This window comes from Fukomys damarensis, unplaced genomic scaffold (assembly GCF_012274545.1).
Source record: "Fukomys damarensis isolate Sample0158 unplaced genomic scaffold, DMR_v1.0_HiC HiC_scaffold_2, whole genome shotgun sequence".
Classification (NCBI taxonomy): Eukaryota; Metazoa; Chordata; class Mammalia; order Rodentia; family Bathyergidae; genus Fukomys; species Fukomys damarensis.
The window spans coordinates 6,921,147-6,943,048 of record NW_022900914.1 but is presented as its reverse complement, the minus strand read 5'-3'; the positions used below and the strand labels follow the sequence as shown (position 1 = coordinate 6,943,048).

General features: G+C 38.9%; 1 protein-coding gene across 8 annotated transcripts in view; it reads left to right on the top strand.

The window, feature by feature from the left end:
- Positions 1–21,902, top strand: part of Dtnb (dystrobrevin beta) — a 340,951-nt gene that overhangs the window by 243,815 nt on the left and 75,234 nt on the right. For all 8 annotated transcript variants that reach the window (XR_002024739.2, XM_010604850.3, XM_010604848.3 and 5 more), the window contains one exon: positions 8,371–8,448. Coding sequence is in view for 7 of the 8 variants with exons in the window: in XM_010604850.3 (XP_010603152.2) it covers positions 8,371–8,448 (78 nt within the window). In the remaining variant the exon portion in view is untranslated. The remainder of the gene's footprint in view (positions 1–8,370; positions 8,449–21,902) is intronic.

The following is a 21,902-nucleotide window of genomic DNA, read 5'->3' as shown; positions in this document are numbered from 1 at the left end:
AGTAGTCTTTGTTATGAATGGTTTTGGTTATACGTGATCATTGTCAAATGGGATTTGACCTAAAAGTTATAATATGTTAAGCTAAACCTTCAGCATCTGCTGTTGATGTGACTGCTGATTATGAGGGCTGATTGAACTGTGGGCAGGAATAGTCTTCAACTTGTTTTGTTTTGTTTTTTCCCAAAGCAAATGTCCTCTCCACAATTCACAGTGAAATTTAACTGCCCTTCAAGAAGTGATTAGGCCCTGGGGCTCTATGTTAGTCACTGTGGGTGTGGGCCCACACCTGCGGGTGACCCTGCCTTCTGTCCTGAGGTGATGCAGCATGAAGGCTTTGCCGATGCTGGTGCTATGCTCTTTGATTTCCGCATTTCCAGATGCACAGCCACATGAACCTCTACTGTTTATAAACTATCCACTCTCAGATATTCTGTTATAGCAATATAAGATGGACTTAGGCACTCTCTTATGACCAAACCACTCCCATCCATTCTGGTCAGTATTCTGGAATACCTACTAACTTGAAATTAAAATTTCTACAAAATCTCTCCTAAGGTATTAAACTTTATGTATGAACAGATGATGAATAAATAACTCATAAATACCTTTAAAAATCATCCAGGATAGATTATATGTAATTCTAGTCATGAATGAGCCATGGACTTTATTTTGTGTGTTAAGGCCCCTGTTAATTTAAATAGAGCTGTCTTAGTTACTTTTCTCTTCTTGCTGAGACAAAATACCCAACACTTGAAGTTAAAAGAAGAAAGGCTTATTTAGCTCACAGTTTGTAGAGGTTTCAGTCCATAATCTTCTCTGGCTCCAAGGCAGGGTAGCATGGCAGAAAGACAGCAAATTCATGGCAGCAGAAGACAGCAAAAGCAACAAGGGTGAAGACCAGCCTCTTTCTGTCCCTTACATTGTATCCAGGCTACAGGAATACAGGTGTTGCCAAACCAATCAGTGTACTGATTTAGTAATCCCACACCCTTAATCCCTGCGTCACACACTTAGCCACCTATTACCACATGAGGTTTCAGGGACATTTGAACCATAGTAGAGACCTCCAGGGACGAGATTTGTATGTGTAAACTCAGTTTTTACTTGGTGATAGATGTGTCTGTGCAGTAACCAGGAGCTCTGTGTCTGTTATCTAAGCCACCTTCATAAAGCGTTCCCCAGCCTAGGCTGCTCCCCTATGGACAGTACACATCGTTACCTTTACAGAGATCAGAACCTCAAATGGATAAAGAGCTACTACTTAAATGATGATACTCTAATAGTTTCAAACTCCATTTTTCCTAGGTTTTATTCTGCTCATATTTCCAACTGCTCTCACAATTGCCTGTACTTATCAATAACACTTTAAACTCAGCCATTTCAGAACGAAGGTCTGATTCACCCTTAGCTTCCTGCTCATGGTACCTCCCTCCATCAGTCCAAAGGCCAAATCCTGTCTCCTACTTTGGTGTTCCCTGTTTGGGTGTTGATATTACTCCCCCACCAGCAAGGCAGAACTTCTGTTATTCTTCGTTCTGAGAACTAAGTCACATCTTATCTGTTTTACCCCCATAGTATCTTTCCTTTTGTCTCTACCCCATCTGCGCATCTGCCCTTATCACTGGTCTGGACAATCGCATACTCTTTCGTCCCTCTCCCAACTTCTGTTCCCTCCTTCTCCCAGTCCATCCTGCATAATGATTTTTAACTGAGGATGGGATTTAGAAAGATACCACTTTTCCACAGAATTAAGGGTTTCGGCTTCTTAATATACAAAACCTTCCCATATGATTTCTATGCACACACCTGACTTAAAAACAAAACAATTTAAGCTCTTAATGTAATCAAGAGGTTTAAATGGACCTTTAAAAGTTATGATTTTTAAGATAAGCTGTTTCTCCAGCTTTCTCATGCTGAGTGGAGCCCACCACACCCCAGCCTGGCTCCATGGAGGAGTCAGTGTTCCCTAGGCCACTCTCCTGGGCCACAGCCTGGCTAAATCTACATATGCTCACGTCCTGGCTTTCATTCTACCCCTTCTATAAATTGGAGTTTCTGTATGCTTATTTAAGATAAATGAGAAAAACTGCTACATGCTATAGGAAAATACTGAGATTATCTCATCTCAGAAAGAAAAAATATTTCCAGGTTATTAAATATCTAATTACATAAATTAAGAGAAAATACATGAGTCTATGAATAGAGATCATTTCCCTTGCTCAAAAATCTATGGAAAGCCAGTGGCACACACCTGTTACCAGCACTTAGGAGGCTGAGGCAGGAAGATTGCTGCAAGTTTGAGGTCAACCTAGTCTTCATACTGAGCTCAAGGCCAGCCTGAACTGCATAGCGAGACCCTGTCTTAAAAAAAAAAAAAATCGAATGAAAAAATAGAAAAGGGTCAACTAACTTGAATTGTTTTAAAAAATCAGAAAAGAGAGAAAGAAAAATATTGGGGTGAATTACCTAAACAAATATTACACAGCAAGAATTAAATGCCTTATTATGTAAGGGATTTAGGGCCAAGCATTCAGCTCAGTGGCACCATACCTGCCTTGCAAGCACAAGCACAAGGTACTGGGTTCAATCCTCAATACTGGGGGTAGCCAAACAGACTGTTCGTAAGTCCATTGGTGGGAAAGCCCCCTGAAAACAGCTGGCCACTGTAGCTGCCAGGAAAAGCGCTCCCTCTGCCCGAGGGGTGAAAAAAACCTCATCACTACAGGCCCGGTACTGTGGTACTTCGAGAGATTCGTCGTTAGCAGAAATCTACCGAGCTCCTCATTTGGAAGTTGCCTTTCCAGAGATTGGTGAGGGAGATTGTTGAGGATTTCAAAACCAACTTGAGGTTCAGAGCACAGCTATTGGTGCCCTTCAGGAAGCTAGTGAAGCATACCTGGTGGGCTTATTTGAAGATACTCATCTGTGTGCCACCCACGCCACGAGAGTCACCATCATGCCCAAAGACATCCAGTTGGCTGCCGGATACCAGGAGAGAGAGAGCTTAAGTGAAGGCAATTTTTATGGCGTTTTGTAGTAAATTCTGTAAAACGTTTTGGTTTAATTTGTGACTTTTTTGTAAGAAGTTGTTTGTAATATGTTGCATTGTACTTAAGTCATTCCATCTTTCACTCAGGGTGAGTGAGAAAAGTGACTATTCACAGACCTCAGCGATGTGAGCACCGTTGGCTCGGGAGTGATGAGTTACTAATATGCAGGAGGGATGGGTGATATTTCTTGATTCTCATAATGCATGTTTCTGTATGTTAATGACTTGTTGGGTACCTATTAAAGTACTAGAATTGATAAATGTGTACAGGGTCCTTTTGCAATAAAGCTGGTTTTGAGTTGATGCAAGTATTTAACGATTGGGGCTGTTAAGTCTCACCATACATCACTGTGATAGAATGTGAGCTGTTTCAAAGGTGAAGATACAAGTCTTAACCACAGTGTAACTTGCAGTTTCCTTTAAAAAAAAAAAAAAAAGAAAACCTGGCAGCTATAGAATACACTATGTGCATTTATAATAGTTATATTGTAGTGTCAACATTTTTAATTAAATGTTTTACATTCACAAGTGATGGAGAGTCTTGTCATTAAGTGTGTATAATTTAGAGCCCAGTTGGCTTTCTAACTAGACTGCACTTGTTTTCTATATACTAGTGAAATGCTATGTATATACCTTGCCTAAGTCCTCATTCTGCCACATTAACTAACCCTCTGGCTGATACTGCAAACACTGTCTGGGAAATTTTGTTTGTAAGGACTCTAGAATAACAAGTTATTCACACCAGCATCATCTCTTACTGATATTCTTGTTAGTGCAGCTTCTCATTGTATTGTGGTTGGTCTCATAATTAGGTTTTTTTCTGATCTAAGAGGAAACAATACCAAGGATCAAACTTTTCCTTGTGGAGTTAGAGTGAACTTGCTGTGGGATGGAGCATATTGCTCCAGCCTATTGGACCTCTGCCAGTTAAGATGGTCTTGGGTTAGGTCACATCTGGTTACAGTCCTGGGGAAAATCCCTTTTATAGAGCCAGCCTTCCAAATGGTTTTTAAATTCATCCTATTGAAGTTTTTAGGTCGATTATGTATGTTGACTAAATTTACAAATAAAACTTATTTAACAAACAACAAAAAAAAGACTTCAACATGTGAAAAGCCAGTTTTCCTAGCACCATTTGTTAAAGAGGCTCTCTTTCCTCCAGTCAATAGATTTGGCTCCTCTGTCAAAGAATTTGTAAGTGAGTGAACCAGGAGTTGTTTCCATCCTATTCTAGTCCATTGATCCATGAGTCTGTTTTCTGCCAATACCATGCTAGGATTCGTTGTTGTTGTTGTTGGGCGACAGGGTTTCTCTGTATAGTCCAGGCAGGCCTTGAACTCCTGCCTCAACTTCCTAAGTGTAGAATTACAGGCGTGCTTCATCATGCCCAGCCACCATGCTATTTTTATCACTTAGCTTTGTAATATATCTTGAAGTCTCACATTGTAATGCTCCCTGACTTGTTCTTGTTGCCCACAATTGCTTTTGATATTCTAGGTCTCTTCTGGTTCCATAGAACTTTAGGATTGCTTTCTCCAGTTCTGTAAGAAATGTTATTGGTATTTTGATTGGAATTGCATTAAATCTATATATTAGTTTTGGGATTGTGGCTATTTTAACTATATTGGTTCTGCTACACAGGAATAGGAGCTATCCATTTTCTGATGTCTTCTTTGCTGTCCTTTTTCAGAGTGCTGTAGTTTTCATTGTAGAGGTCTTTCATTTCCTTGGTTGGGTTAATTCCTAAGTATTTCATTTTTATTGATGCTATTGTGAAAGTATTGCTTCCCTAATTTCTCTTTCAGTGAGTTTGTTATTGATGGTCAAGAATGCTATTGATTTTTGAGAGTTGACTTTTATAGCCTACTACATTTTTGAATTTGGTTATTAATTCTAGAAGTCTTTTGATGGAGTTTTTGTTGTTTTTTGTTTTGTTTTGTTTTGTTTTGTTTTTTTTGAGGCAAAATCTCACTTTATAGTCCAGGCTGGTCTTGAACTCACTATGTGGTCGAGGCTGGCCTTGAGCTCACAGAAATCCTCCTGCTTCAGCCTACGAAGTGCTGGGATTGCAGGTTTATACCACCACATCCAAGTTTTGTGGAATTTTTAGAGTCTTCTGTGTAGAGGATTGGGACATTTGCAAATAATGATAATTTAATTTCTTCTTTTCCTAACCATATCACTTTTATTTCTTTCTCCTGTCCAGTTGCTGTAGCTAGTATAAGTTATGTTGAACAAAAGTGTTGATACCAGATATCCTTGTCTTGTTGCTGAATTCAGAGGAAAAGGTTTCAGCTTCTTACTGTTAAGTGTGACCTTGGCCATTGGTTTGTCATAGATGGCCTTTATCAGATTAAGGTAAGGACTCTTGTAGCAGCACCTGTCTGGCAAGCACAAGGTCCTGAGTTCATTTCCCAGTAATGGGGAGGAGCAAAAAGATAAAGACTCTATTCCTTTTTTTCTTGAGTTTTTTTGAATGGACGAATGGATGCTGAATTTTGTCAATGCTTTTTTGCACCTATTGAGATGATCATATGGTTTTTCAGATGCTTCAAGATCAACAAAACTCATCTGAGCATTATACTAATTTTACTGTTTATGATTTGATTCACCTTTTCAGCAGTGTTTTCAGTGAAGATTTTGGTTTTGAGCCCAAAGTCATTTTTGGTTTATTACTTCTAAGAATGTATTGGTGCTATTGTCTTTTCCAGTGAACTAAGGCTATGGTGGAAATCCTTCTAAAGGCCTTCTTTTTTGTTTCGTTTTGTTTTTGAGACAGGTTCTCACTGTAGTTCCTGCTGGCCTTGCAGTCATATAACCCAGGCTGGCCTTGAATTCATGGCAATCCTCCTGTCAAGTGCTGGGATTATAGGCATGTACTACCCTGCCTGGCTCTTAAAGACCATGTTTGTGAATACATCTTTTTGCTGGGCTGCAAATATATGCTTGTCTTTCTAGCAAAACATTTTAGAAATCCAGAAAGTGTATGAAACTTGGAGGCAGTTGTAATGAGTATACAGACTACATTCCTGTCTAGTTTTGAATATTAATGATGAGGTTTCTCATCATACTGTGCATGTGCTAAAGATAATAGTTGAACATGATATCTGCCAAAAGATTGAGATGATTATAAAAGATTTATGGCATCAGACCAAACACAATGCTGCATGCAGATCATAAAATTTTATCACAGGGATACATGTTTAAGGAATTTAAATTTTTTTCTATTGTTATTTTTTGTCTTGAGAGTGTCAGAAAAGAAATTGAATGCAGTATTATCTTTGATATTAAATTAGGCAGTTGTATTTGTTCTGAAAGCAATGTGAAAATATCCTTATCTTATTTTGGAAATGGGTTGCTAATAATAATATGCTAAAGAAGCGAAGCCCATTCTGTTTCCAGAACTAACTAGGATGTTTCTAATGCCCTAAAGTATAAAAAGCTGTTACGCTGAATTTGGTACATTCAGAGGAACTGTCTCCTTGTCTTTGTTGAACAACTGATTTAAAAGAACTAGAGGCAAACAGAAATTTAGGGGAAAGTGCACTAATCTCTGGGTTCCTTTTCATCATTAGTTATCCTAAAACAGTTGGTTAGTTGATTAATAGGCTTGAAAGTTTGAATGTCTGTCTGTCAGATAGATAGGTAAATAACTGGAATTGAATTTTAGCCTATGAAGGCATATTTCAGTTCTTACTGTCTCACTGAGGGATTTGTCACCCAAAAAAATAATGTAGAAACTATTGTAAACATTGAACTAAGTCTTAAAATCAAGAGTTCTAAATCTGTTTTATGTAAATTACTTTCTACTTTGGATCTTCTCTATTAAATGGAAAATCACTTTTTAAAGTTCCCTACTCATATATGAAATTGGCTTGGGGGTGTGGGGGGGTGTACATGGGGAGGGGAGATCCGTCTTTAACCTCTAGGTCCCTTGGCTCTCCCTGAAATACTTCCTCTGAGCCTTTATTTGAATGTACTATGAAACCTGCAGAAAAATTAAAGATGACAATCCCTTAATATTCACCATGCATTGCTAAGTGTAACCACTACTAAAATATTCTACACAGTTAACTCTGCCTTCCAATGTAAAGAGAATGAAGCAGCTAAGTAAAGAGAGGTCTTTTCTCCTTCACTTTCTTGTACGTAGTAGACCAGTCTCTTTGAGAAGTACTTAGAGTTTAGGAGAGGAAATTGGAGATTTCCCAGGGGCGTATTTGGTAAATAGTCTTGTGGCTCCAAATATAAGACAGAAAACTTTTGTAGCTGACCCTTGTAAGAAAGGAGAGCAGTTGAAGGATAGAGAGGGAGAGCAATTCAAGAATGGGAAGCCAATGGGCCAGGGATTTAGCTCAGCGGTTTGGTGGCCTGCCTTGCAAGCACAAAGACCCGAGTTCAATCCCCGGTACCACAGTACCAAAAAAAAAAAAAAAAAAAAAAAAGAATGGGAAGCCAAGATAGTACACTACTTTTGATAACTTCGAATTTATTTGCTCAGGACTCTCAGAATGCAAAATTGGCTTTGAGTGAAGAAAATCTACTGCCAGTGTTACCTAAAATGTTTACCTTCAAATTTAAATATGGATTAGGTTACAAAAGAGAGCATCCTAATTTGGTTGTTATAAAATTTGGATTTATTGTTAAGATTCTTATAAAAGAGCAATAAAAGTTTGCTCCAGAGGCTTAATTTTCAAATTTAGTGTTTAGCAACTTATTTGGGTAAAAAGCTTGCAAACCTAATGTGAGAGAGAAAAATGAGCTCTAGGCAAATCTCAGGAAAACCATACACCTCAAGGTTGTGACCTTTGTGGTATACAACATATGCCAGACACTCAGTAATCTTATACCTAAAATATAAAGAAATTAACTTTGAAGGGGAAAGAAAAGGAAAAAAAAAAAGTTTATTGAAGATGTAGTTGAAATACTTCCAGGTGAGAGGTGAACATTAATGGTACAAGTTATAGAGACTTACAAAACTGTAAAATTTGCACAATCATCTGATGAGCTTTTTTGATCTTTAATGTTTAAAATTAAGTAGGAAATTTTATATTCTTTTGTCATAAACCACAGAAGTCACTGAGGTTCCATCCCAGAGAACTGTCTTTATAATTTGTTGCTTCCCCTGGCCCCACAGCTTGGCCTTATGAGAAAAAGCCCTTCTTGGATTTACTTAGTCTTGAAGTATCTATTTTTTATTGCCTACTCCCCTTGGGTCTCACTGTGCTCAACAGAAACGATAGTCCCTTTTGCCCTTGTCATTTACTTGTTTCCTCTAGTGATGCTGGTAGTTATTAATACTGTATAAATGTCTTTTCTTTCAGTCCTCCTCGCCCTCTGACTAATCTGAATGACACCATGGCTAGCCACATGTCCTCTGGAGTACCCACTCCCACCAAGAGGTATGTATGTCTGGTGCCTCAGAGCTGGGGACAGGCCTCAGCCACTGATTTGCTGTGGTCCCTCCAGAAATAAAGCCCAAAAGCAGAGAATTCTGAGGAGCAGTAAGGGCTGGCATTCTTTCCTACTTTGGCTGTCTTATAATACTGTTTTCTGCTTTTTCCCCTGACTGATGTGTACATACAGCAGTTAAAGTTGGCTGAGTAGTGTCCTCAGGCAGAAGCTTCATTGTGATGAGCAGCAAATACGGTGTCAAGCACACTAGGCATGTTTGAGATCTTTGATTAACATTAGACAATATTTTAATAATGTGAATTTCAGCAATTTTGTATTTGATTTGAGTGTCAGAGATTGTTTCTGCTTCTGATTAGATTGTGTACATCGAATTCATCCCTTATAAAATATCCTCTTAAGTCTTCCCATGTATGATTCATATGCATTTAAGTTTTTTGAAAAGCATAGATTTTTCTTTCTTGGTTGTACAAAGAGTTTCCTTTAGGGCCTTTCGGAAGAAGAACTCTGTGCTCCTTTTCCTTTTTATTTAATTTTCTCCAAAGTTCTCTTAGGCAGGACTTAAAAGATAGAATCCTTCGTATTTTGATGTAAACTGTTCTATGACGAGAGCAATGCAGAAAATCCCTTACAGGCAGAACCATTAAAGAATTTAAACGGTCATCACTCAAAAAGAAAAAACACCACAAAGACATCCCAACCCAGCTGGCCATCCTTTCTGGAAAAAAAAACACTTTGTACCATATGTACTAATAGCCTTGGATTAAGTCAACCATAGAAATGTCATCTGCTTAATAATAATCTGACTCAATGTATAATACTTAAGGCCAGTGATGTTTGTTCCCATTGGCAAAAACTCTTAGAGTAATATTTCTCAAACCTGACTGATGAGAAGAATCTTCCAGGACACTTGTTAAAAATACACATTTCTGGGACCATGTCAGATCCAATGAATCAAACTCTCTAAGGATAGAATCTTTAGAGGCTTCCCGTTTTTACAAATATTCCAGGTGATTTTTGTCATTGAGAAGGTTTGGGAAATAAACTTAGCAGGAAGCAAAGAAGCCAGCTGTAAGGCTTCTTAGAGAATGAATAAGTCAATGACCTGATGATACAGCCTTATTCAGTGGAAACTCAGGACCCGCACCAGGTAAGGGCACCTACCTACAGCCTTGTTAGGATGCTTCCAGGAGAGCATGGTGTCGTGCGCTGACGCACAGTCATTAGCCAGACTGCCTGAATTTGGACCCTCGATCTTGCCTTACCTTGAATGTGTTTTCATTTCTGCATTTTTATACCTAAAATGGAGGCAATGATAATATCTACTTTGTGGGATTTATGTGAGGATTTTAATATATTGTCTTTATTTGTTTGGAAGTAACAAATGACCAATGAAGCAGAGACAGAGAATAACTTGGGGGTAATGCCTCCTTAGAGAGGGTCAGAAAATGTGTGGAAAAATGAAGCAGTGAAACATTTCCAACCTACCTGCGTGGACACCCTACCCGAACGTGACTGTAACCCCAGCAGTCCTTAGTCTTGAGCTTTCATGTGAATCGTACATGGCATTGGGACCCAGATTCTGAGTCAAGGATGTTTCTGTTTCAAAACCAGGAAGACAAAGCAAATTGTTGGAAAAATTAGGCTTGTAGGTTTTATGTTAATTTTAGGAACACCATCTATTAAGTAGGAGTTCATTCCTCCAAGTTCTTCTTTGTTTAATAGTTTTGTTCTTCTGGACCCCAAGGATAAGATGCAGGACATTGAGTGGCCCCAGCTGAGTATGGCTGTTAGAGGCTGGTAGACAGAATGTGTCTTTCTGGCAAAGTTTTATTTATGAATAAAAATAGGAGGGACTCAGGACCCAGAATAACCACAATCACTTTTGTAGAAGGACTAACCTTAGAATTTCAGTGTTAGGCCCAAGGCTTAATTATAAGTGGCCAGATGCTTGTCAGTTCCAAAATGATATCTGCCTTTTTAAAAGATGCTCCAGACAATATAGTATAGTCTAGATTAGGACTTTATTTTAGAGTCAGCATTTCAGCTAGCAGCTCATTCTGGATGGAAGTAGAGCTGGCTGCCACAGATTACCCAGGGCTGCCAGCAGACCAAAGGCACCCAGAATGTAGACTAGAAAGTTGAGCTAGTTGAGCTCTGTAGTTTATTATGAAGCACACTTACTTGAGTAGAGGCTACAGTGAACCCTTGACTTATGAACTTAATTTATTCATGAGGGCTGATTATAAGTTAAGTTGGTTAGTTAAAGGCTCAGGCTCCTCTACACAGCCTACAAAGTCTCTCTCCTGTACACAGGCAGATCTTGGTGTCCTTAGAGAGACATTGGCCCAGGATTTCCCAGTTAACCCCACACAGGAAAGGATGTTGCAGTGTTCCTTCCAGAACTCTGTAAGGGTTAACTCTATCTGAGACCATCTGGAAGCATGAGCAGCCAACATTCGGGTTGTAACTCAAGACTTGGTAAGTTAAAACTAAAATTCCGGGTGCAGCCCAAGTTGTTCCCATGTCAGGTCAGTTGTAACTCAAGGGTCCACTGTACATGAAAACAAGATGTCCCTATTCTGCCATTATGGCCCTCAGAATCTTTCATTTATATCTAGTATGAGATTGTGCTCTACCATGAGAATAGTAATTGCATAATTCATTGACTTGACTTTTCATGGCCCCTGTAACCAAGTAGTATAAATTTCCAGGTTGTGTTCTTTTTACTTCCTTAAAGGCTCATCAATTTTTCTTCCTTTCTCTGAGTGTAATCAGACTTGTGTCGCCAGTCTGTGAAAGAACCCTAACACAGCTTTTTAGCCACAGGACCTGTTGCCTCTGAAGCAGAACTCCTCAAGGGGATGGAGCTGCTCTCCAGAAATAAGAGGCCTGTTTTAGAACTTATTGTAGTGCATAAATCCTGGAATCAAACAGGAATGTGCACAGTAGCCAAAACGCAGGAAGTTTGGAAGGCTGAAGTCACAGAGAGGGCGTCTCCTGCATGAGACATCAGCACTCTACCACTGAGCTACATCCCCAGCTCACAATGGAGGCAAATTTTAAGCACTCTAGTGTCTAACTTTTATAATAGGCAGTGCATACTACAAATGGTGATACATATAGCTGCCAAAAATAATGAAGAACATCTGCAGATGCACTCACACCTTCTGTGCAAGTCTTAGCTACCTCCTGTGGGAAGCGCTGGGTCTGGGTGTCCAGGTCAAATCCATTCAGCTGGATGGATATGTCTCTTTGTGATTTGTTAACCTCTTAAGCCATGCACTAGTGCTGCACAGATACCCAGTGTATGAAAATAAAGATCTGCCGATAAGGGGTTGCAGTTGAGAGAAGGAAGAGAAGGAAAGTCACAGGCAGCACAGCAAATTAAGCTGCATTTGCCTGTCTTTTCTTCTGAAACATCACTAAATGACAGTCACACAATTTAAAAATAAAGTAAAAGCCCACAGGGACAAAGAAAAATGGAGGAGACAAAAGCAACAAAAATTTGGAGTAGCCAAGCAAATGAAAAATTTAAAAGACCAAAGAAAATGAAAGCCTAGGCTGATAAGTCAGAAGAAAGCCATCTCCTGGAATTAGGAAACTCTGATCAGGGATCTAAAGTTATTGGCTGGTAGTCCATGGACAAGGTAGAAGGGTGAGGAGATAAAGCCACACACTTGTTTTTCAGGCAGTCCCTTAGAAAAACTCTGTAGTATATGTTCCATCACATCTCCATTTGATTAGATTTGATTTTAGACTTTTTTTTTTCCTTGCCACCTCATTTTTACTTCTCTCGAGGGTTAAATAACGTTTAGAGCCTGTTATGTTCAGTTTGTGAAGAAATACTGTTATGATATCTTAAATGAATAACAGGTAATATTAGAGCCACCAATCCAGGGTACCTTCCAGTTGCTAGGAATCTGAAGCAAGGGCAAGATGCTACTATTTAGAACTTTCTTACTTCATTGTCCACTTCACAAGAAGGAAAAGAAGGGTTTGTTTCTCTCTCTCTTTTTTTTTGTGACAGGGTTTCACCATGTAGTTCAGGCTGGCCTCAAACTCTCTATGTTGCCCAGCTGGCCTGGAACTTGCAGCAATCCTTCTGCCTCAGCCTTCTCAGTGCTGAGATTTCAGGCGTGTGCCACCATGCCCAGCTTGAAAAGCAAGTTTTTAAAGCCCAGAAGATGCCACAGTATGCATATTATTTCTGCACCGTGGAAACCTGACCAGCTTAAGAGATGGGTTGTATTATGATAGTATTAGAATGGGTTTCTGACTGGGAGTATAGGAAAGAGTTATCAGGTTATCTACAGAGTGGAATACAATGATAAAAACTACAATCTGATGACTTTTTAGACTGAACACAATAGAGATGTTGAGGAAACTGAGAAAGGAAGAAAAATGAAATTGGTCCAGCCAGAATTATCCATTTATGTACTTAGCCACTGATTCTCTTCCTACCTATAAAAGAGGAGAAATAGCTTGATTGAAAAGCAAGAATTAGTAAGGGTTTCAGGAAACAACTAGCTTGTTTTAATCCTTCATAGGAGTATCTTTATCTCTTCAAGTCAACACAGGAATTATTTTTTCTCCCATCTTTCTTTGAAAGAAAAGCAGAGAAACTGAGAATTAAAACATAATCATAAGAAACTGCAAAGTCCTCAGTGTTGGCAGATTCCCAAAACCTCTCTGGGCCTGGGCAGGCTGCCAGTTTTCAGTCATTTCTGGGTTAAGATTAGATTCCACTTCCATTTAAGCATTCCAGGTAAAGTCTTTCTCAGCTATAACTCAGGTTAGTACAAATAGAAAGCTTGAATATTTAAAGTCCAAACTCAAAAACCTAGGAACTTTGCTGTTTTCTGGATATTATTCTTTTCTTTGTTTTGTTTTTTTTTTAATGGAATGTGCTGAATGTCTATAATTTTGTTCAGATGACTGCAGAACCTGGAAAAGCTGTTGCTGCTATCGATGCATAACATACTATTATTAGTCTTTTTATATAAATATATATATATACATATATATATAAATTGAATTTTGGGAAACTTTAACGGTGCTGCCAACTTTGGAAAAAGTCATCCCAATTTACTGTGTTGACTTGGCATTGTACAGAAATGGACAACCATATTGATCTAGAAATGTTAATTTATTTATTTTTTTTTCCATGTGTACAGGGGTAACACATCGTACTAAATATGTAAGGTCATATCTACATGGGTTTGATTACAGAAACTAATAAAGTGTTCTCTAAATAATGAAAAAAGAATAAGATAAGACTATAAGAGCGAGAAGCAATTTAAATATGTTCAGGGACCATTTTCATCTCCAGAATTAAGGATTATTTTAATGTTACATCATTGGCTTTTCTCTTTAACTTTCCTTTTTAGTTTTATTTTAGGATTCCCTATTTTTAATGTTCACACAGAGATTTCTTTAACTGAAACACCGAATAGTAAAATACCGAATAGTTTCTTTGGTGTGAAAAACTATAATAGTACACAGGATCCTAATGAGATAATTAATAATGTGAAATAGGAAGTAAAGGGCTAAAGGTGTAGGGAAAGTGGGAAGGGTGGGAGAAAGGTAATAAGGGAGAGAAAAAAAATATGAGAAACTGAAAAAATGGAAATAAAGTGTGTGTAAATGGGGAGGGGAAGAGTGGGTGAAGGGAGGGCAGGGACAAGGGGAAAAAATGAGAATCAAGACCTATTATGTAAAGGTACAAAATCCCAATGATGAATGTAATTGTATTGTATACCTAGATTGTACCAATAAACTCAATTAAAAAAAAAAACAATAAAAAAAACCTAGGTCTGAGACTTTGAAGCTGACCACAGATCATTCCCTCCTCTCATTGGGCACAGCAAGGCCTTCAGGTCTCAGAGAAGCAGGTCTGCTCATTGCTGGCAGGTTCAGACTGAGATACCTGTGAGATGGTGGCAGAAAAGACAGGCGGAGGCTTGAGGCTGAGGAAGAGGCATGATAATGTTTCAGGTTATCTCCCCACAAGAAACTGGCCAGTAGTACTGCTGCTACCTTCAGGTGATGGCGCTGTGCCATGGCCTTGCACAAAGGAAGGCTCCTGTGGTGATCCACTTTGGACCTTTTATGTTTAACCAGAGATAATTTTCACTCCTTTTAATACCAAACTATTAAAAATATTTCAGCTTACTTTTTTTTTCAATACTGGGGATTGAACCAAGGGTCTTAACCCTGAGAAACATCCCCAGCCTTTTTTTATTTTGAGATAGTGTCTCAGTTACTCGGTTACTGGCTGAGCCTGAACTTGTGATTTCTCTGGGCCAGCCTTCCTGAGTGCTAGTGTTACAGGTTTGTGCTGCCCATGTCTGGCTTTCAGCCTACTTTGGCTAGTAAAGCAAACATGTAAAGCAGATCAATACAGTGGTGCAGCTTTCTTTTCCACAGACCTCATGCTTCCCACATCACCTAAAATATTCAGTAATTTATTTGCATTTCCTGCAAATTTACAAGAATTTTTCTGAAATGAAAATCTGATATTATCCTAATTCAAACTCTAGTGGCTCTTCTTTTCCATAGCTTTTATAATATTTGCATGCTAACTGTATTTCCATGTTTTATGCTAATAAGTACAGTAGCCACTAGCCCACATGTGGCTGTTGAGCACTTGACATGTAACTAGTGTGACAAAGGAAATGAGTTTTTAATTTTATTTAATTGGAATAAGTTGCAGTTTAAACAGCTGTATATGGTTGGTGTCAGTACAGAAAAATGGAGGATGGGGGGATTGAGATATGTTTTCTCTTTCATTATGATTTTTATTTGGTAAAGTTTTTGATGCATTAGTATTAAGAAAGAGGTCATTTGACAAATTAAGATACAAATCATCACCTCACCCTTCATCAGTAAAGGTGAAGAGTGTGAACAAGTCTCAAGGGCTCCAGATGTCAATCCAACTACTCCCTCCTTTCTGTAATCGGGCTGAACCAGAGAATCTGCAGAGAACCTTGCACATATTTGGGCTTGTCTGTCTCTATCAAAGGTTCTGATTGGACATGTCATGATTCCTCTTTAGTCTCAGTACAGCGAGGGCCCAGAGGCAATGGGCTGTTACACTGTGTCCTTACCCATTCCTTTTCCACCGCAAGAGAGATGATCCAACTGGGGAATGAATGTCCTTACACTCTGTAAATAGGTCACTTCCACACTAAGGCTTGCCACTGTTTGTTTTAGTGACAGAGGAGAAAAGGAATTTGATTGCTTACTCTATGCTAGAGGATGACACATTAGGGAAGTAACATTTCTTACTCTATAGGTTTGAGAGTCTTGGGCATTCTGAAATCGGTCACTATGTGTACTGCACATTAATAATTGCACTTATCCTTATTACTGTGGTGATAGATCCAAGCTGTCTTCTTCTACAGGAACTCTACCCTGCCGCTTTCAGGGTTCTTTCCTACCCTGTCTTCACTTGCAGAAGGGCTTTCCTGCTGAAGTCATTGAGAATTATAGCTAGTGAGATATTTAACTAGAGTCATATCTTTCTGCTCCTTTGGTGGGGCCCACCACACATTTCTCCCACAATGACATAAATAGTGACACTTCTTCAAATCCCAGGACTTTCTAGGGTCAGAGAATTATCTTATAATTTACTACCAGAAAAGCAGCTGGCTTTGCATGTTGGTTGTGGAGGACATGGAAAAGCTCTCTGAGTTTATCATCTAACATTTCTAATAGAACTGCTGTAGCTGAAACCCTTGAGGTATTTCAGGCTGTTTGACCAAATCTTTTCTCCTCTGGTCTTTCTCTTTAGTAGATGGAAAAGGAAAACAACAACTAGATTAAATTTTAGATTTAAAGGAACTGAATTTTTTGTTATGCCCTAAATTTTTAGTATGTTATTAATTTTGATCCCTTCCTTTTTTGGTTAAGAACTTCGGGCTCCATTACAAAATGCTATAGCTCTCTCATCCCTTGTATGCTGGTATTCTTCAGGACCTTGTCTTGAGCTTCTTAGACTCCCATTTTAGTGATCTCATATCTAATTTCCAATCCAAATCCATCACCTGAGTTCCAGAACCATTTATAAAGTTCTTACCTGACATTTTCATTTAGTAGATGTTCCACAGGCCTCTTAATGCAATACAGGTACACCTGGACTTATTTCCTTCCCATTCTGATACCCTTTCATCTCAGTAAAGAGCAGCACTAACCACCTTGTGCTGAAACCAGAAACTTGGGAAACTTCTTGTCTGTTTCTCTCTGTCCTGCCCCCATTCCATCCAGTCACTGTCATTTTTTTTAATCTTTATTGAGTTGTAATTTACATGTAATAAAATTCAATTTAGTTAACAGTTTTATGAATTTTGACGTGTTTATAAATCAGTAAACTACTATTGTTATTGTTGCTGTTGTTGTTTTGCCCTGAATATCTCCTATATGCAACCACTTCTTTCTGTGCTCTGGTGAAGGACACTGAGAATCACCTCGCACCTAGATTACTGCAGCTCACTGAGATGCTTGCCTTCTCTTTTGCTTCACCCTAGTCTGCTTTTCACTCTTGCTCATTGGCAGCGCTTAGCCAGCATGCACAAGGCCCTGAGTTCAATCCCCAGTACTGCCCCCAAAACTCCCCACACATCAATCATGACATTGACATGCTTAAAACTCAGGGTCATCTCACTTTGCCCAAGAGTGGACAGTTCTTTAAACTTTCTTTACTATGGCGCATCAGGCCTTTCAGAATTTCCTGTCTGTATCTAGCCTAACTTTCTGGTGCTCTTCCTAGTCTTGAGGATGCAGCTATGCCAGACCTCTTTCAGTACTCGAACCTGGCTTTTGTTCCTTCTGTTTTCTCTGCGAAGGACTCTTTTCAACCATATCTTACCTGTTACCCCTGTTCATCATCCAGGTTTCAACTTCAGTTTCACTTTCTGAGACATAAGTTTTCTGATTTTCTAGATGAGGCTAAGTCTTCTTTTGATGATATCACCCTTTTGAAACGTATCCACATTTACAAATATTTGACTAGTGTCGGTGTTCCCCTCAAGAGTGCACACTCCACTAAAATGAAGGCATATCCAGTATAGTATCTGGCACCTAACAGACTCTCAATTTACTGAAAATTCAGCACAACTAAATATTTATTATATGGCTGCTCTGTGTAAAGCAATTCAATTTTGCCTCTCAACTAAAATTCTAATCTTGATGTATTCATAGTGTATCTTAAAGAATGATTCAATATTCTGTTTTCTGGCCTCATATCACTTCATTAGGGATTATGTCATTGACCAAGAACAAAAAGCACTTTCAAGAGATCCAGAGATAGGATACTAGACAAAAGCATCATTCCAAAAGATTGCAGAATATCGCAGGCAATGAGGCACTGTTCACATCCAGGAGCTGTTTTGTTTTGCGTTTGATCCTTGACTCAGCTTGTCACTGCTGTCTGTTTTCCTAAACCTTGGGTTTATTGATCTCATTTTGACCTCCAATTAGACCACAAAGGCCAGTTACTTGTGGCAGTTCCTCTTGAATCCCTGTAATTGAGCTTTGGCCCTGAGTTATTTTGTAGACTGTTATAGACCATACTACTTTCACTTGATCTTAGCCAAAAGGCTAAGCGAGAAGCGATGACCATACTACTTTCAAACACAGACCAAATTTAGGATCAAAGAACTATGTGGCCATGATTGCAACTGTAAGTCTGACAGGGCTAATACAAACTAGCATGTTGCAGCCTGAAATGTTCCAGTTAGAGTAGGAACATCCTGGAGCTGATTCTGGGCTAGTTTACCAAGAAGAGTGTGCTGATTCCAGTGCTTTTGTCCCTGCATTATTTTCTTCTCCCACTTTGGAAGGATGTTTCTATCATTAATTTCTCACCAGTGTCACAATATACAGGACCATCTAAAATTCACCTAAAGCATAGAAGGACTGTAAAGCCAATTTGGAATTAAAGTAGAATTACTGATTTGGCTCTAGGCCTGTTCTGTTCCTAACATTGACCAAAATTCAGAATGTAAAACAGACTCAAACTTTGCTCAGATATTGTCATGGTACACAGGTATGTGCTTGTCCTCTGAAACTCCGATCCTGTCTGTGGTCTACACTGGGGCAGTGGCTGCCAAACTTCAGCCTGCACGTGTAAAGTTTTATGGGAAAACGGCCATTTCCATTTGTTTATATATTGACTAACTAGTCACTTTCCTGGTCACTGAGACACAGTACCCGACACCCACATGTAAAAGGAGAAGAGGTTTATTTCGGTTTACAGTTTGTAGAGGATTCAGTCCTTACATGGTTAGCTGGCTCCAGGCAGAAGTGGCATGGTGGAAGGGCCTGGGCAGAGGAAAGTTGCTCACCTCATGGCATCCAGGAAACAGAGCACAGGGAAGAGCCAGGAGGGAGATAAATCCTTCCAGGCCACACACCTGTAGACCAACCGCTTCCAATAAGTCCTTACCTTCTGACAAGTCAGCTGTAAGCCTTTCAGTCCAATCACTTTACAAAAGCCCCACTTCTGAGTACATGAGGCTTTAGGAGGACATCTAGTTATAAACCCTAACATTGACTGTAGCTGCTTCCCCTACGCTGGCAATTGAGTAGTTGGAACAAAATTCCTATGGCCTACAAAGTCTAAAATATTTACTGTCTTGTCCTTTGAGAAAAACAGCTTTTCAGCTCTTCTTGGGTTTCAAATAAGTATATTAAAAAGATGAGAAGTAACTCTAAAGAAACTGTTCTTATTAGACTCATAGACTTTCAGAACCAGTAAAGGTACTTTGGAAATCATGTTACGGTTCATTATCAGTCTCAATATAGAAGATAATGAAATCTGATTACACCAGGTTTAATACTTTTTTTTCCCCTCATTGAGTTTATTGGTACATTTTTGCATCTGTTTAGTAGTGTCTCCTTCTGATTTTTATAATAGCAAAAATCAAAGATAGAAATTTTGGCCCCTGTGAAATTTAGAATATCAAATATGGAGATGAGTCTATATTACCTCAATTCAGCTGCCCTTGGGTCTGGTAATGGGAAGATCAGTGTGGCTGAGTGTTTGAGTTCCTAAGAAATTTAAGAGTATAATAGGCACTCTTATTCAGAGAGCAGCTGATAATTAGTAATTGGGAGGACTACTTCCACCAAGAAAAACAATATTAATAAATCATTGTCCTTCCAAGGCTCCAGCAGTACATTAGAGGCCATTTTGATGCTTTTAGCTTTCTTCAGAGGTCAGTCCCTAAATGCCTAACACTTTAAAACAGTAGTTGCTAAAATTGCTCTTGTTTGAATACGAATCAAAGAGCTGGAAAACATTGTCTTACATTCTGTTATAGCAGTACTTTGTAATAATCCCAAATTCCGTATTTTCATTTATTTTATAAATGTAAAAGTCGAGAAACTCTGAGAAAAACTCATCTTGACTTGCTTATTCAATCCAGACTTCTACTCCAAATAGCACATTACCCAAAGGTCCATCAGTTCCCTGTTCCAGTCATAAAGTACTAGCTGTATCCTGTGCTCCAGCTGCCAGCCTAGGACACACCTGTCGAAATGACTCAGGTTCAGGAGTTCCCCTGCCCTCTCTCCTGCTGCTACATCCATTTGTTCCTATCACTGTTGCCAACTAAATTTTCAACTTTTTTAAAAATTAATTTTATTGGTACAAATTGGGAAAAAATAACCAAGATATGTCACATAAAGGTACAGGATCCCAGTGATGAATGTGACTGTTTTGTATACCTTAAATATACCATAAAATTATTTTTTATTTAAAAATTATTTAAAAAATCTTATTGGTATATTTAAGGTATACAATAGAATGGCATTCATCATTGGAAATTTGCACCTTTACATAATCCATCTTGCTTCTTATTTTTTCCCCATTCCCCTGCCCTCCCTTCAACCCCTCCACCCCTCCCTATATACAAAGGCTTTGTTTCCATTGTTTCTTTTTCTTGTATTAATTCCATTCCCTTCTTTCTTTTCCCCTACCCCTCGGCTTCCTCTTCTCCTTCACACCATTTATTCTTATTTCACATTATCTATTATACCTTTTAGTCCTTATTTACACTTTGTTTCTCACTACAGAAATTATTTGGTATTTACACACATGCGTCCTATTTATTTCACTTAAGAGTGAGTATAGCTCAATGTGCATCCATTTAGCTATAAATGGTCTCTGGTTTCTCATTCTTTATGGCTGAGTAGTACTCCATTTTAGAAAAAAATTGCATATTTTCTTTATCTGGTGTCCAGTTGTGGGGCAATTGGGCTGCTTCCAAGTTTTAGCTATTACAAACTGTGCCACTGTAAACATGGGTATGCATATATCACTGTGGTGTGATTTTTTAATTCTTTTGGGAAGATACCCAGCAGGGGGATAGCTGGGTCAAATGGGGCCTCCAGTCCTAGTTCTCTGAGCTATCTCCACACTGATTTCCACAGTGGCTGCACCAGTCTGCACTCCCACCCGCAGTGGAGCAATCTTCCTCTTTCCCACAGCCCTGCCAGCTTTTGTTACTGGTTGATTTCATGATGGCAGCCATTCTTTCTGGGGTGAGGTGGAATCTCAGTGTTGTTTTCATTTGCATCTCAAATGACCAGTGATGTTGAACATTTTTTTCATGTTTATTTGCTATTTCTACTTCTTTGTCTGAGAAGTGTCTGTTCATTTCAGTGCCCATTTTTGGATTGGGTCTTTAAATTTGGGAGGTGGTCTGATTTTTTAAAGTTCTTTATATACTCTAGATAGTAGACCTTTGTCTGAGGAAGAGCTGGTGAAAAGTTTTTCCCACATTGTGGGTTGTCTCTTCACACTGTTGGTCATTTCTCCTGCTGTACAAAAGCTTTTTAATAAGAAGAGATCCCACTTGTTGATTGTGCTAGTTCATGGGCAACTGAGGTTTTGTTCATAAAAGTCTTTTCCTATGCCAGTGTCTTCAACAGTTCTATCTAACCTCTCTTCCAGCCGGTTTAGTGTCTCTGTTTTGATATTTAGATCTTTAATCCATTTCTATTTTAGTTTAGTCTTTGGCAAGTTGAAACCTTTTTTCCAGCACCATTTATTACAGAGGCTGTCTTTCCTCCAGAGGGGGTATTTGGCTCCTTTGTCAAAGATGAGGTGGCGGAGTGTGTCTGGAGTTGTTTTAACTTGATGCAGTGGAATGAGCATGGTAAGCCTGGGTTCAGGGCCCGGCCCTGTCACTGTGTGAGCTCTTCACACATAATTACCTCTTTACGAGTAATTAGTTACTTTATCTTTAGAATAATTTATTAATTCAGCAAGTATTTATTGAGCACCTAGTAGGTCCCAGGCACTGTTTTAGTAGGTGGTGATTTATCTGCATAAAGTTAAGTCCCTGCTTTTATGTAGCTGCCATTCTAGTGGAAAAGACAGAAAATAGAGTGAAAGAGGTACAGAGTTTTAGACTTCAGATTGGATGGTCAAAGAAAA